Source organism: Marmota marmota, unplaced genomic scaffold (assembly GCF_001458135.2).
Source record: "Marmota marmota marmota unplaced genomic scaffold, marMar, whole genome shotgun sequence".
NCBI lineage: Eukaryota > Metazoa > Chordata > Mammalia > Rodentia > Sciuridae > Marmota > Marmota marmota.
The window spans coordinates 36349965-36366506 of NW_025999949.1; the positions used below are offsets into that span (position 1 = coordinate 36349965).

The 16542-nt window shown below is 54.2% G+C and overlaps 1 protein-coding gene across 6 annotated transcripts in view; it reads right to left on the reverse strand.

Moving 5' to 3' along the window:
* Positions 1-16542, reverse strand: part of Tsnare1 (t-SNARE domain containing 1) — a 114440-nt gene that overhangs the window by 58363 nt on the left and 39535 nt on the right. For 4 of the 6 annotated variants that reach the window (XM_015486531.2, XM_048802238.1, XM_048802237.1 and 1 more), the window contains exons 2-3: positions 11789-11932; positions 3234-3740 (exon numbers count right to left, since the gene is read on the reverse strand). In XM_015486531.2, the coding sequence (XP_015342017.1) occupies positions 3234-3740; positions 11789-11876 (595 nt within the window). In that variant the 5' untranslated portion in view covers positions 11877-11932. Of the gene's footprint in view, positions 1-3233; positions 3741-11788; positions 11933-13171; positions 13532-16542 lie in introns of those variants that run through there. The other 2 variants (XM_048802235.1, XM_048802236.1) reach the window with 2 other exon arrangements.

Sequence of the window (16542 nt, forward strand, 5' to 3'; positions counted from 1 at the left end):
AAATCACAGGGGAAACCAGAAAATATTTTAAATGAATGAAATGAAAGTGTGACATATTTATATAAGTAAAGCAATGCAAAAAAGAAAGTTTATAGCAACAAACATATTAGAAAATAAGAATGGGCCTAAGCCGATTATCTAACAAAAGCAAAATGAACCTAAATAAACAAAAGGAACAAAAAACAAAGATCAGACATAATTCAATAGACATTAGAGAAAATCAATATAATCAGGTTCTCTCAAATGATGAATAAAATCAATACATTTACATCAGACTAATTCTAAGACCACAAACTTAAACCAGACTAACCAAGGACAAAAGAGCCAATGCAGAGCAGCCAGCCCCCAGGAGAGGAGGGGAGCGCCACTGCAGACCAGCAGAGAGGAGACTTGGGGTCTCTGGCAGTCTCACGGGATTAACCTACAACTTACTCCAACAGACATTCAAATAGACGGAAGCAAGTGGGCAGCCAAGTGAACGGCCATCTGCCTGAGACAGAGACAGCAAAGCAGCCCAGCACCTAAAACCCAACTGACCCAAACCCACCACGCACAACGCTGACTCAGTGTACGTCACAGGTTCAAGTGCAGAAGCCTGAGGCCCAGAACTTCTACACTTAGAGCAGCAGGGACTTCTCACAGCCTGGGAGTGGGCAAAGACTTATGAGGCAGGACACAAACAAAGGCACAGAGGGAGAAACTGCTCAAACAGTGAGACTTTTCACCTGCAAAAACAAAGACAAGCCACAGTCTGAAGAAAATATTCAAATTCAGACACGTGACAAGATAACATAATGTTCAGAATAATGAGCTCAGTGACACTGTAACCCGATATCACACTGCGATGGGTTCAAATAGACACTACAAATAGCCAGTACACACAGCAGGATGCTCCACACCAGGGAAAGGCAAACCCAACCTCAACCAACCAGACACCAGTCCTCACCACCCACGGTGCCTGGACCCCCGAAGTCCCAAGACGCCAGCTCTGGCAAGGGTGGAGAGCAAGTGCGCTCGCTCCCACTGCTCAGGTACAAGCACTGGGAAAAACAGTGTGCTGTTGGTCAAAGCCGCAATTCAACTCCTAGGTGTCAATCCCCGCCTAAGTAGAAGCACCGCCCTGTGAAGACTGTCCCCAAACGCCAACAGCACCGACTGCGGAGCACTCAATCCCACTCTCCAGAAGAGAAGGTTGAGGCTGGAAGAGTCACCAGCAACATGAAGGTGCATGGGAGGTGCCACCACAGAAGAGCCAGATCATGCAAGGCCAGGGGCAGGAAGCGGATGCTAGAGAGCACGGGCTGCCTGCAAGTGACAAGATCTGCTCTAGAGTTACATGGAGGTGACAGACGCATGACGGCAAGAATATGCTGAAAACCACTGAACTACACACCGTAAGAAGGGTGAAATGGTGAATTCTGATGTGTGACTATTATTTCATTTAAGAAATAAAATAATAAAATAAGAGACTGTGGTGCCTGCCAAAGGCCCAGCACCAGCTCAACTTAGCAAGACCCTGGCTGTGTGGCCTCAGGCAGCCCCTCAACCTCACCTCTGCAGGAAGCAAGTGAGGGCCCCACAGTCTGGACCCAGGGACCTTTCCAGACCTTGCCCTCAGAGATCCCAGGGCCCCCACCACCTGACAGCACACGGGCAGGTCCTACAGCTTCCAGGACACCACGTCCTGCAGAAAACAAGGAACAGCAGCCAGAAGACTGTCCAGCACAGGGTGGGGACCAGGCAGGTGCTGGTATCGGAGAAGGGGACAGTACACATGCCAGCTGCTAGTCAGATGGCACCATCTTCACAAGTCTTAAGTTCTCTACCTGTTTTAAGGACCTGGTTTCAAAGCTCTCCAAGGCCCACCCTCAGGCCAGGGGCCTGGAGCACCTGTTCAGACACTGTGCAGGCCTGCCAGCTCTGCCACAGGCAGCGGCACAGGGCACCTCGTCTTCACTGCACACGCCCCTGGGCGGCAGAGCAGATCTGAGCACACACACTAGGGACCGTCATGGTCATCCAGCCACAGCCCTGAGCTCTGGAGATATTGTAACCCGATATCACACTGCAAGCCCTGCAGAACAGGGCCTCGACCCTCCACAACTGGGATCCTCTGCAGGGCCCACAGCTCCTTCCTGGCCTAGTACAGCAGCTGCTGCCATGGCCTAGGAGTCACTCACACCTGCACATATCTGGGCCCCACTCAGAGCTCCTGGACTTCAGGCCTAACTGACCTCTCTTGACCTCCCCAACCTGTCATTTGCCCCCAGAGTTACACCCTCTGGGTGCTCCAAGAAAGGCCCTGGGCAGCCCTGGGCAAACCCTTCCCCCAGGTCTCAACCTGCCCACCATAATGCAGGAGGTTGAATCCACCAGGACTGAGGTCTCTGACGGGCAGGGACATAGCGTAGGGTACGGTGGCACCCTCCTGCATCCCAGCCACTTGGAGGCTGAGACTGGAAATCGGCTTGAGCCCAGGTATTCAGGGCCAACCTGTCAAACACAGCAACAGGCCCCCTCTTAAAAATAAATAAGCAGAAGGATTTCAAGTTCAAGGCCAGCCTCAGAAACTTAGCAAGACCCTAAGCAACTTATAAATAAAAAAAACAAAATGGGGTGGGGATGTGGTTCAGTGGTTAAGTGCCCCTGGGTATAATCCATGATAATAACTAGATAAAAAAATAAATACCATCACACAGCAGCATTATCTCACATTACAGCTCTGAAACCAGGTCATTGAACCAACTTAGCAAGTCACAGTGAGCATTTTTTTTTAAATGAATAGGACAGGAAAAAGCAGCAAAATATCCAGCTTTGAAATTCCTGTAACTCAGCAGTGGTTACGATCCCAACATCTCTTACTCCCATCACATTGAAGAGACTGCCTAAATGACTGGGAGAAGAGAAGTAGGCTCACTTGTCCCTGTGCTCCGCGTGGCTCCAGGACAGGGCAAGGCGGGCCCTGGCAAGAGCTAGGTGGGCAGTCACCACCCACTTCTGAGCACCTTGGCACATTAAAGATGTCTGAACATCATGAACAGGCATAAGTGAACGAGGGAGTGGGGCAAAGAACAATGAACGAGGACATTCTGAATGACAACAGTGGGGACAGAGGAAGACATGGACAGGGAGGAGACCACTGTGGAGGAAGGTGTAGCAATGCGGCCAAGGTGCAGCCACCCTCCCTCTGGCCACCGCACAGGTCTGGAGGGCGAGCTGGCCCAGGAACTCACCTTTGGGCAGCTCGAGGCCAATGCCCTCGGCAGGCAGGGCTGGGCAGGAGAAGGTCTTGGCCACTGCCTGCTCCACAGGTGTGAGGGCCAAGGCCTGTGGCTTGCCGGAGCCCAGGCCAGGATCAGGGGTGGCCTTCTGGAGGTCGCCCAGCTTGCGCCGCACAACAGCACGCAGGTCCCGCCACTTGTGCTTCAAGTCAACGACGTCACGGCGGCAGTAGCCCAGGGCATTCACGGCCTGCAGGATGCGGCTCCACACGCGGTACCTACGGGTGGCCTCGGCCTTCATCAGCCCTGTGCCAAACAGCAGCTGGTGGTGCTTGCTGACCTTGGACACCAGCACCTCCGTCTCCTGCAGGCAGAAGTTGGGCTTCCTCTTCTTGGCCCGGCTGGCACTCGGTCCCGCCCTCCGGCCAGGGGGCCCCAGAGCAGGGTCCTTCCTCGGGCCAGAGGCAGGGGGCGAGGCAGGCTCCAGGGTCCGGCGGCCCTTGGAGGCAGCGCCTAGTCCTGGAAAGGCACCAAAGCGGGTGTTTAGGCCCCTGGACCTGGCGGGGGTGGCAGCTCGGCAGAGCTCCCAGGGCGCCTCCTCTGTGGTTGCTGCTTCAGGACACAGCTGCCTGCTCCTGACTACCTCCCTGCTGGGCACCCAGAGTCCTGGGTTCAAGACCCCCTAGCTTCCACTGGCCTGCCTGTCTTCCCTTCTTCTTCACCACCATGGCAGAAAGGCAGGGACAGCCACCCCTGGGCCCTGTCCATCCCGCTGGGGCTACCCCTAGGACAACCCCTGCCTGAGAACAGCCCTTGCCAGCAAAAGGCCAGAGTGCCATCTACACCTGGCCGCCTGCCAAAGCACAGCCTCATGAGCCCAGTGGGCACTGGCCTTGGCCTCCATGCCCACGCTGGAGCATGGCAGCAGCAGGAGAGAAAGCCTGATTTGCAGTACGCTCCCCTGCCACCCAGTGTGCCACAGCCCTCCCGCCCCAGCCCACCGGGGCCCCGGCCAGGCCAGCAAGCAGCACCAGAGCCTCCCTGTCTTTCCCTACCCATGAGCTTTGTCTCCAAGCTGTGGCTTCCTGGAGGCAAGGGCCCGGTCTGCTGCCAAGAAAATACTCAGCTCCGTAGGAGCAAGGGTGGGCTTCCCACAGGCAGGGGCACAGCCCCCAATGCTGGAAGACTTTCGGGGCAGACTTTTTTAAGGTACCTAAGCCCCCTCAAGAGAAGCATGCAAGACCAACAGCTCTGCCCTGTCCCCCTGGCCAGTTCCCTAGAAGCACCAAGAAGAGGCCTCTCTGGCAGGAGGAAAGTCCACCCAGGCCCTTCTGCAGAGGCCACCTTCCCTGTGCCTCCTCCACCGTACACCTGCCTGAGGGCTGCACTGCCCCAAGCTACCCTGGTCTTACAGACTCTGCGAGGGGACCCAGACCTCCTGGCTCACTGTCCAGAAATGGCCACACATACTCCAGTTCTGCCTTGGGACGAGGAGACCAGCCAGGAGGGCAGTATTATGGTTTGGATGTGAAGTGTACCCCAAAAGCTTATGTGTGAGACAATGCAAGAAGGTTCAGAGGAGAAATGATTGGATTGTGAGTCTTGACCCAATCAGTGAATTAAGCCCTTAATGAGGATTATCTGAGTGGTAACTGGAGTGGTAGGGAATGGGTGGAGGAGGTGGGACTTGGGGGCGTGGCCTTGGGGTATATATTTTGTATCTGGGGGATAGAAACTCTCTCTGCTTCCTGATCAACATGTGAGCTGCTTCCTTCTGCCAATTCTTCTACCATGCTGTTCCGCCTCCCCTCAAGCCCTGAGGAATGGAGCCAGCCTTCTATGGACTAAGACCGCTGTGAGCCTCTACAGTTGTTCTGGTCAGATCCTTTAGCCACAGCAGAGAAACAGCTAAGTCAGGGAGGAGAGAGGGAAGGATGCAATCTAGCTGCTCTAGAGGTGGAGGCTCCCACAGGACAAAGAACTGCACCAGGTGATCTTCAGTGACAGAGTAAGAGCAAATGCTCTGGACACCTGGGGAGAAAGGCCACAGATGCAGCCCTGGCCAATCACAGACGGGGGTGATGCCCGGACCTACGCCTAGTGTCTGAGAACCTGCAGGGCCCCCTTCCCACGCTCTCCCTGCAGGAGACACAGTCTCCACCCAACAGTCACTGCCCAGCACGACCCAGCCTAGGAGGAGGTACAGACCCTCAGTGACTGGGACCACCATTTGCTCAGCAGTGGGGACCCACACTGCCCTGACTGCGCCCCCACCATCACGCATCTCACCACGCCGGCACCCGGCCACCCCAGCCAGGCTGCAGGGCCCATTATCTCACAGGGATCCCCCAAACACCCCTACAAGGGCTGGTCCAGTGTGATCACCTGAATCACACAAACCTTGAACTTGGGGGTGGACAAGCCTGGGACATTTATTGTTTTAGAGTAGAATAATACAAATTACATGCAGACAATTAGGGCTGGGGCTGTAGCTCAGTGGTAGAGTGCCCACCTTGCACATGTGAGACACTAGGTTCAATCCTCAGCACCACACAAAAATAAATAAAGATAAATACTTTTTTAAAAATGCAGACAATTATGAATTTAAAAATAAATTATTTGCAACCAAGATATCCCCAGATGGGGCTAGGGCTGTAGCTCAGTAACAGAGCACTTGCCTAGCATGTGTGAGGCACTGGGTTCAACCCTTAGAACCGCATAAAAAACTAAAACAATTAAAGGCATGCTGTCCATCTACAACTATAAATTCAAAAAAAAAAAAAAAAAGATATCCCCAGATAAATGTTAACCTGTTAAAATACTGTATATGGCTTTGCTTCTTTTATTTACCACATTTGTCACTAATTGTAACACATAGCAAATCACTCAAGGTCCTTCAACACTGTGGTTTATTTTAATTTTTTGCGGGGGAGGGGGGTACTAAGAATTGAACCCTCTGCAACTAAGCTACATCCCCAGCCTCTTTTTACTTTTAATTTTGAACTCACAACCCTCTTGCCTTCACTCCCAAGTGGCTGGGTCACATCGGTTGTGCCAGTGCCCCACTACACTAAGATTTTCGTGAGGTGTCAGACTGCATTATGGACTGCCACTTAGTGGACCGCACCCCTGCACTGGTACGTACAGTCTTTCTGAGTTGGCACTGTGAAACCATGCTATGGTGAGCACCTCTGCCTACCTCACTGACTTTTCCCTAAGACGGAATCCAAAAAGAGGCTGAGAGAGGGAACATTCCGGGCGCCCCAAGCTGGCTGCTCTGGGACCAGACAGTTCAACGGAGAACAAGCCCTAAAGCTGCATAATTACGGATGGGGAAATAGGACCTCGGTGCCCAGCAGAGACTGGGTAAATGTAGCTGTCCTCACCCTGCAGGCATGTCCCTCCACAGCTGTCTGTCTCCCTGCTGTCCTGCCTGGAAGTAACTGGGCCTCTTCAGCCAGCCCCACCGAAGCCTTCACAGACCAACCATGGTAGAGGGGACTGCACCAAAGAGTGAGCTAAGACCCCACCAGCACCCTGACAAAGCCCCAGTGTGAAAAGTCAACATGTCAAGACAACACCAGCCTTTTTCTGATGGAAATGAAATTACACTAGAAATCACTTTTAAAAGACATGAAAAAAAATGCATATGCTTAGAAATTAGTAATATTTGTAAATAATCCCTGGGTCAAAGAAATCCTAATTGAAATTAGAAAATATTTAGAACTAAAAAATTTTTTAAATACTCTGTTTTTAAATGTGTGGTATTCAACTAAGTGTACCTCTTTGGAAATTTATTTATTTTAAATACTTTTATTAGGAAAGAATAAAAGCTGAGTATTGCCTATGAACAAGAAAAACATCCAATCTGCAAGTCAGAAAAAATAAAATAGCATCAATTCGAGAAAAGGGGAGGAAAATAAAGAAAATACAAGCAGAAATTAATTAAAATTTGAAGCTAACAAGTAGCAGAAAGATGAAGTCTTTCTGAAGAAGTCACATCACAGAGAGATCTGTACACCTATTTCAAAGAGGAAAACGGGAAGGCGAACACACTGTCAGGAGTGAAGGGGACATCACTCGGACACTGACAACCTGAGTCAAACAAGGGTGACTGGCCACTGCATGCCTCCTGAGGCCCTGGCTACACAGGAAGCAACTCACTCAACCTGGACCCCAGGTGGCCCAGCGCAGGGGCCAACTCGCCTGCTACCTTCAGATGGTGCTGGGCCCAGAGCATGCTATTTGGAGTCTGCGCTCCAGCCCACCCAGGGTGCTGCCCACGTGGCACCTGGCCAGGACAAGCTCTGTGCACATTCCTTCCACCTCAATACACGGGAACATCTGGATGAAGCAGATGCTTTTCCAGAAAATGCCACTTAAAAAAATGACCCAAGGAGAAACAAAAACCTGAACAGATTCTTACTATAAGGGAACTTAACAGGAAGTCAGAACTCCTACAAACAAAACCAGTCTCCCAGCAAAATCCCAGAAACACACAGTCCTATGTGCCCACAAATTCACAGGAATACATGAGGGTCGTGACTCGGGACGGTTTGGCCGGACTTTTCACTGTGAGTGGGAAAGCAGTTACTAGAAATCAAGGTCTGGACTGTGACCTTTTCCTGGGCTGGTGACACACAGGGGACCCTCCCCTGCAATTCTGGGCAGATCCAGGCAATCCCACGATCACCAAGGAAGCTACTACAACTTTACAGATTGCTGTGCTGCCACAGCCTTCTGGACACCATGCCTTGAGGTCCTGCACCTGGTGTCTGCAGACGCCAGTCTCCGTGCGTCAGGAGTCAACACTTCATTAAGACAGCCTTGGTGTGAGGCCATCTGCTCCCAGCTGTAGGTACTGCAGGGTCCTGAGCACCTCAGGGAGACTGGGCACGCCAGGGAGGAACACCAGCATATTCACGCTCATGATGGCTCATGGGGGCAGGACCCTTCGTAAGTCAGGGCACCATCTACAGTCACCAATTCCATCAATCCTCGGAGAGAGGCTCCAGCTAACTCAGGAAGGGAAGAAAACAAACAGGATGAAGCCAGGGACAGGAAGAGACAACGACGTCATCTTACAGGAAACTGAGGAGATGCCGCGGACAAGTCACGGCCATTAGGGAGAGGAGTTTAGCAGAAGCTGCGTGCAAAACAGTGGGCAGAGGTCGGCCACACTCCACAGAAGCCTGCTCCCTCCAGCAAACAGACCTCGAGGCAAAAGAAATTGAGATGGAGGCACCCAGGCGATCATGGGCTCAGAAGGTACACAGAAGTGTCACAAGAACAGCCACGGGAGAACTCAGTGACCCAGCATCGAGGCTGAGACACGCTGCAGCGCTGGAATCCTGTCACTGGAGACAACTAGATGTTCAGGCCAGGTGACCAGAAGCCTGACTCGTCAGGGTTTGGGAAGGTTCAGACAAGCTCAGCCGGGCAGGAGTTGGGGGGTAGCAACAGAGAACACAGAAGGCTGCCCTGGGGGTAGACACATCACCATGTCTACTTTTGTATGTTTGAAAGTATCCATGTTTAAAAAGTTAAAAGAGCAAAACATTTAAATTAAATAAAATCTCTGGACGCTGCTTTTTAAAATAACAACTGTATATGTACACCAGCAACAAACATTTGGAGAAGTGTCATACTCTGAAGAGTACCACCGAAAATAGCAGCCAAATAGCAGCATGTTTTTGTTGTTCTTCTTCTGTTGAAACAAATTTAAGATATGTAAATCTTCATGGAGAAAATGACAAGGCTCTATCAAAAGACGTGAAAGAAGACCACACATCCAAAGACGACATGCCGTGGGCTCAGGGTAGGAGGTCCCCGCGCAGGCTCGTGCCTCGGCAGGCGGACCCAGAGCCAGCCAGCCAAACCCAGGAATGTGACACACTGATTCTCAACTTCATGTTCAATAACAGAAAGCCCAAAATACATAAGGCATTTCTATACTGCAATGAGAAGGGCAACCTGCCCTGGAAAACAGAGAATTACGAGAAAGCTGCAAAAATCAAGACGGATTTAACACCAGAATAGAAAACTGACCGAGAGGCCCCAAGGGACACTGGCTCTCCTTGGCCAGTGCTGCAGGTCTGCAGAAAAAGGCAGAATACACGGTCTGGACCATTTGCTGCTCAAATCGTGGAAAAAACGTTAGAGTCCCTCTCCCTGCTCACACGACCTCACGCCATCAACGAGGTCACTTTCCTGGAGAACACAAAGGCACATCATTAAACCAACTGACAGGAGAGTGGTGCGGGCGAGAGGAGTGGGAACTCCTGCCCACAGCAGGCACGACCCACGGGGGTGTCCACAGCACGTCATTGAGGGTTTCCGTCCCCAACACAGAGGAAATGTAGAAAAACAAGAGAAATCCAAGATAAAAACAAGAGCAATGAGCTACAGGAAAGACCTCAGGGCCCAGTAAACATGAAAGGTCACCCACGTGAGCTAGGAAAACAGACTGAGGCCAGACAGACCGCCTCACACCCACATGTGTGAACTGGCAACTGCCTGGCAACAGCCCTGTCCAACACCATTTGGTGCTGACAAAGACATGGAGTGGGGCCGGAGGAAGAGGGTGGGCGGCACGAGAAGAGCAGGCGCACAGGAACCCCGCAGGACTGCCACCCTCGTTCCACCCTGAAGACTCTGGCCACTGTCTGTGCTGGCATGAAAAGGGAAGCAACCTGGGCGTCCCTCAGACATGGAGCTGGCAGAGATGCCACAGTGCACTGTAGAGCTGCATGCAGAGCACCGGGAGAATGAGCCCAAGGAGACCTGGCCGTGCCTTTGGCCTCAGGAACCAAATGCAGAGGAGAAGTAAGTCCCAGAACTACACGAATCCCACTCGATAAGGCCCAAAGCCACTTCGAAACCAGCACTAAGGAAACAGAGCAACACGCACAGGCCTCGGGCCCGGAGGGAGGGAGGCGGGCTGAAAGGGCATGTGCGGATCTGAAGCCCAGGATCGATGAATTCTGCACCTGAACCACGAGCGTGCACCGCACACAGGGCCCTGAGAACACATGCAGACCGAGGGCTCAGAAAGGTGCTCGCCCTGCACCCTGCCGAGGACCCTGAGGGCTGCCCCAGCCCCGTGGAAGGAGGCATGTGACTGGACACTGTCCTGCTGCCCTTCCGCCCACGTCTCTCACTGCCACCCCTCCTAGGCTCCAGTTGATGGCTCACAGACTGTCCCCATTCCAAGGCTCCCTCACCTCCTCGGCTCACGCAGCCCTGGCTAGCCAGCCCAGTCTTGCTCTTCACACAGTTCACGGCACCCACGTGAGGTGACCTCAGAAACTCTCCCAGGCAGAATGTGACCCTAGGGCATGGGGCTCACCTGCTTCCTCTACCCCATGCCTCCGGCTCCTAGAACACAGCCTGGCACACAACACCCGGCAGTGGAGAAGAGGAGGCTGAGGGTGGAGGAGCCTGGGCAGCTGCTGTTCTGTGGGAAGAGGAAGGGGAGGTCCTATATGGCAGTGGCCCCATGAGGAAGAGGGAGGTGGCCACTTCTGATGAGGTCTGGGACCCTCACCCTTCCTGTACCATCCACTTCCCACCACAAGTGAGAAAGACACCAGCCCCACTCTTTGCTAGAGACGCAGAGCTAAACATCAATGACAAGCCCAGTGGTGGCCCATGCCTGGCCTCCTCCTCTGAACAGGCAGCCTGAGGAACTGAGCACTGGCCAGGAGCCTGGAGGGCCACAGGGAAGAGAGTCCCCCAACCCACAGAGAAGCCCCCACCTGAAGCTCAGTGGAGTCAGGCCCAACACATATAGGCTTGCAGTAGCCGCTAGGCTGAACCCTAACCCTGGCCCAGAGCCGGGGGAGGTGAGCAGAGAGCTCAGGCACCCCAAATTCCATGTCGTCTTTCCCCACCTCAAGATGGCAGCTCATGAGGTTGCCCTGCACCAGAGACTGCAGCCGCATGAGCCTGGCAGCCAGGGCGTGCCTAAAAAGGGAGCCAGGGGTGCCTTACAGGTGACACCCACATGTGTAAAACTGGCAACAGCCCCTGTCCAACACCAGCTCTACAGGGGGCTGAACAGGGAGGTGGCCATGAGGCCCAAGGCAGGGCCAGGTGCAGGGGACGGGGCCTAGAGCTCAGTGACGCACACAGGCAGGGCTCTGGCACTCAGAAGTGTCAGGGTAGATCTCAGTCCTGCCCTACACCAGCTGCACAGCCCCAGGGAGCTGTCATCCCCCAAGTGAGGGCTCAGTTTTCTTCTCCACATGCAACACAAATGGTCACCTGCTCCGCGGCAGCATCAAGAAGGCTGGATGTCATCATTCATGCGCTCAGCCACAACCAGACACCCAGGCACCATCGACAGTTCAGCACTGAGCGCCAGCTCCTCACCCCACAGGAATGCTGACCCCACAGTGTGCCCCCACACAGGACAGCCCCTCAGTCTGTACACTCCCTGCATCTGGAGCTCAGCAGCCACAGCAGTCTCTGGTCATGGGCCACACTCCTCAGGGAACATGACATGGAGAAGACCTGCCCATTGTCACCATGCCCACCCATCCTAGGTGCCAGCTGTGTGTCTTTACCTGGAGGCTGACAGCCTTGCCTTGAGGATCCCCTGAAAGGTCCACGGGTCCCCAGGCCACCTCCGCTGGTGATGGACCCATACGACATCTTCTTACAGCAGAAAGGGCAGGCAGCGTCCTCAAGAGCTGGAAGAAACACAAAAACTGGGGAGGGAAAGAAGAAAAAGAGAAGGGGTTAAATCCAGATCCAAGGTGGAGAGGGGCTTCATGCCCATCGTGAGCCTGGGTCCTCTGTGTCTTTTTCCAGCTGAACCCTTGGATTCATGGCAGCCTCCAGGGAGTGGCTCCACCAAGCCCCTTATAGCAGCCACTTACTCCACAGAAACACGGCCCTGAGGAAGACACGCCGGAGCTCTCCCTGCAGAAGTCCCACGGGAGCCCTGCTCCCCTATTCCCACTCCACCAAGTTTCGGGGTGGCTGGCTTTCCCCTGGCTTGCCCGCATGGACTGGTGCTGCCCAGGAGCTGAAGCTGCCGGCAGCATCTCTGCCTCTAGCACCATCTGCCTGAGCGGCCCCTAGTGGATGGCAAAGCAGGGGTCAGGCTGCAGAGGGGATCTGACCAGCCATTTGTTAACCTGTGTCACTCTCCATAAGCCATTGATCCCTCTGGGCCTCAGTTTCTTCCTCTCTAAAATTAGGGCAGTGAAAGTACCTACTCCCCAGGTTTGTTAGGAGCCGTGGCACACGTGACATGCTCAGGGCACCCAGCTCTCAACTCCACAGTGACACCAGCCACCCAGCGGCTTAGCACCCTGCCTCCAAACCAAGCCATGACCAGGGGCCATGAGAAGGTCTCTGGCTGGACGCGGCCAGAGCAGCGCCTCCAGGCTCCCAGACCCTAAGGTGGTCCCTGTGCGTGCATCCCCCAGGGACACCCCAGCCCTCCAGATCCAGCTTGTCACTTGTCACACCTGCAGTCTGGCCAGCCTCAGTTTGGAGACCCTACAGTGACCACCCACAAACCATGCAGCCCTGCAGGAAGAGGGGGTCTGGAGCAGAGGGAGCTAGATGCACAGAGGGTAAGAAGCAAGCCTGAGTCCCAGCACCTGAGGAAGGCCAGCATGCCCCTGCATCCCCAAGGAGTCCACCTGGGATCAGCTCCTGTGCATGGTCGCACTGTCATCCACCAAAGCAGTGGCAGCAGGGACTCCAAGCATCCTGGTCTCAGGCCCCCAGGACACTGCTAAGAATCACTGAGGCCCAAAGAGCTTTAGTTTATGTGGAGTCTATCCACAGATATTTACTCGTCTGAAATTAAACAGACTTTTCAGTTGTTTGTTAATTCATTTTGAAATAACATTGGTTAACCAATTATCCTAACCTAAATATTTTTATGGAAAATGACTACAGTTTTCAAAGCACAGCACCTCAGTGAGAGCTACCTGTGCTCACGTCAGTCTCTAGGCAGGCTCGGCCACACACCTGGGTCTGGGGCAAGCTGCATCCTCATACTGATCTGGTCGCTGGGTATAAAGAAATCCAGCTATGCAGGAGATACAGTTGGCAGAGGGACCCTGCAAGCCCCAGGGAACCCTGGGGACCTGCCTGAGGCCTTGTGCCCTGTGGGCGGGGAGTAGGGCTCAGAGACTGGCTCAGGGGAGAGAGGTTGTGGAGGACTGCTGGCCCAGAGGGGCTTAGGGAGCCCAGGGCTCCATGTTAGATCAGGTCATGTGAGGCAGACCTCAGCCCTCGAGGAGGCCTCCACAGCAGGGCCTCATAGGGGGACCTAGGTGGGTACAGCGAGGACCCACGGGGACCCAACTTGAAGGAGAGAGAAACTCTTCTGAAAAGAAACCCTAGAAAGCTGACCGTTAACGGACAGCACTCCCACACACAGCAGCAGCCCTCATCTGAGCCCACCACCTTCACAGGCTCAAGCCCTGTGAGATGGCAAGGTCACCTTTGCCTTGCAGAGTGTGGAAACGAAGGCCCAGAGACATGGGCTAACTTGCCCAGGGTCACACAGCTGGTGACTGGAGGAGACAGGCTTCAGAGCCAGGCAGTCTGGCTGCAGTGCCCAGACACAACGGCACTGTTCCCCACCCCCCGAGGAAGAAGCCCAGATAACAAAGGCCCCACAGTCCCATGGAGACTTGAGGACTTCACGATGTACTCCATAAAAACCAGGGGTCATCTAAGGAAGGAGGTCAGCTGGGACTGCCTAAACCAGAGGCAGGAAAGGGAACCAGGACTGCGGCTGAACAAGGTGGGCAACCCACTGACCATGCCCCATAGAAGGTTCTGGACAGACTTCCTCATGAAGATGAGACAACAAACCACTGATATGAAGAAACATGAGACAGAGTGGAAGAGGGTTCTATGTCTAGGACCCAAGCACACAAGGCCATCAGGAACCCAGGGAAACCAGAAAGGCAGGCAGGAGATGAGAAGTGGCGTGGCATGTGCACAGTGTGCTTGGATGCCACCAGTGTAACATGTGCAAGTGTGTGCGTGTGTACACACACACATGTGTGCATGAGTGCCTGAGGGGGTGTGCGTGCCTGTGACTGTACACAGAGGTGTGAAAAGAGACTTCAATCTCCACATCTTGCAAGTCAATATAATGCCTAAATGCTTTAAAAAAATCAAGTAGCAATGCAGCATTTAGAGAAAAGATAAGCATCAAAAGAATCTACTCTCAGAATCAGACGTACTCGGCTCTGGGGAGGGCAAAAGAGGAGCACCAGGGATTGCTGTTTTTCTTAATTAATCTTGTAGAATGCATTTACTCTCTAAACTATACGCATGTATAACTTTAGAGTACTAAAGATCATTTGCCAGATTCCAGTGAAACATCATGCAGACAAATTTGCATGGAGATGAGGTGGAGGGCTGCTGGGGGCTCCCTTAGCAGACAGGAGTCAGGCAGAACCCAATGCTGTGCTCAAGCCCTTGGAAGATGCCCCAGAGCCACCTCACTTTGCCATGCACACCATCCCACAGATATGCCCCGCATGCCCACTGGGCTCCAGGCACTGTCACGATATGTGCAGTGCAGGCCTGCCTGGCCCAGGAACACACGTCCTGGCACCATCCCAAACAGCCTGAGAACTCCAAAAGGGCTTCCCGCGAGCTTGGGGAGCTAGAGCCCCAGACAGGGAAGTCCAGCAGCTCAGGAGGTTCTGAGCTCAAAGGGCACTCTCGCCTGTGAGGGCATCTGGACACTCCTAAGAATGACAGACAGCAGTGGCCAGAAGTGACGGACATGAGGAGATCTGGTGGGGAGTGGGTCTCCTGCTGCTCCAGTACCAAGAATGGACTGCTGGCGGGACACCAGTGGGACTGCTGCTGGGGCTGGGCTCTGGAGGGGCAGAGCAGTGGAGCTAGCAAAGGACGGGCAGAACCCAGGGAGGGAGGAGGGACGGCAAGCCCTGGCTTCCTGCCCGCTGAGAAAGAAGGTGGGCTGTGCTGTGCCCTCCCCACTCCAGAAAAGAAGGGGCAGCTGTTTATGCTAGAAGGACCCCAAGGAACTCGGCAGATGACTGAAGCCTTGGGTCGGCTGGACAGAGGCGGGGTCTGCTGTGTGAATTCCTATGGAGACATCCTGGAAGAGAAGCTGCCGCAGGGTCAACACAGGAGGGCCAGGCAAGGCGGGCAGGGGACGAGAGGCCCAGATAGCCTCTGAGGGTGGGTGCAGTTACCGTGATTTGCTGCCAAGGGCAGAGGGTCTGCTGGATTTCATGAGAAGGGGCACAAGAAAACTTGATGAGGGTCTGAGAGAGGTGGGAGATTCCTTAGATGGAAGTGGGAAGGGATTCAGAACTCGGGTCTCCAGGCACAACTGCAGAGGGGTAGCTGGAAAGGGGCTGAGCAGCCCCAGCACCAGGACCCGCCAGGTGCAAGAGAAGCCCTGGGCGGCCTGCTCTCCAGCAGGCCTCGACGGTAGGCCCCACCTCATCCAGCTTGCAAGTCCATTCTGCTGAGTGATGGAAGGTGTGACACCTCTGTGTCTGCTCAGCCCAGCCTGCTGGAGAAGCACAGTGAGTCACAGCAGCCAGAGGAGGCTGGCCTGAGTACACAAATGCCTCCTGGCCAGCACCCTGGGCCCCAGGGGACACCTGCAATCCAGCAGGTGCATGTCCCATTTCTGAGAGACAAGAACACATGGGGTACTCAGCCCCACCAACCCAAACTGGGAGTTTGGCACCCCTGTCTCCAGCATCCCACCTGTCCCCCTCCCCCAGGCCCTAGAGCCAACAGGGTGATCTAGGAGCAGTTTTGAGTGGCCCAGAAAGCACAGCCAACGCACATCCCAGCACCTAATGCCCCGCACTTTGAAACCACCAGGCAGGCACCTGTGCCCTCACAGGCTTCAGGAAGCTGGCCATGCCTCAGCTCTGGGGACCTGCCATCTGGGGACCCTGCCCGCCCATGCCCAGGCTGTCCCCCTACCTCAGTGCCTCCACCCAGGCTGTGTCCTTGTCTTCCTCCCTGCAGTTTCTACCCATCAACCCCACAGGCCAGCCAGGGGCTCCCACCCCACTTCCTGCCCATGCCTGACCTCAGGGTCCCATGCTTACCCCCCACCATGCCAGGCATCTCTCTTCTCCATAAAACACACATTTCTACTTGGCAGGATACTGCCTACCACCCTTCCTGAAGGAGCCAGGCACCCTCAGAAGCCACACCTGCCTGTGCCCAGCCCCAGTGCAGTCCTCATCCATCCACTTGTTGTGACAATCAGCCAAATCCTAGCAAGCCAAGACACCAGGGCCCAGAGCAAGCTGGCCTCCAGGCTCTGTCCCTGGCCCTT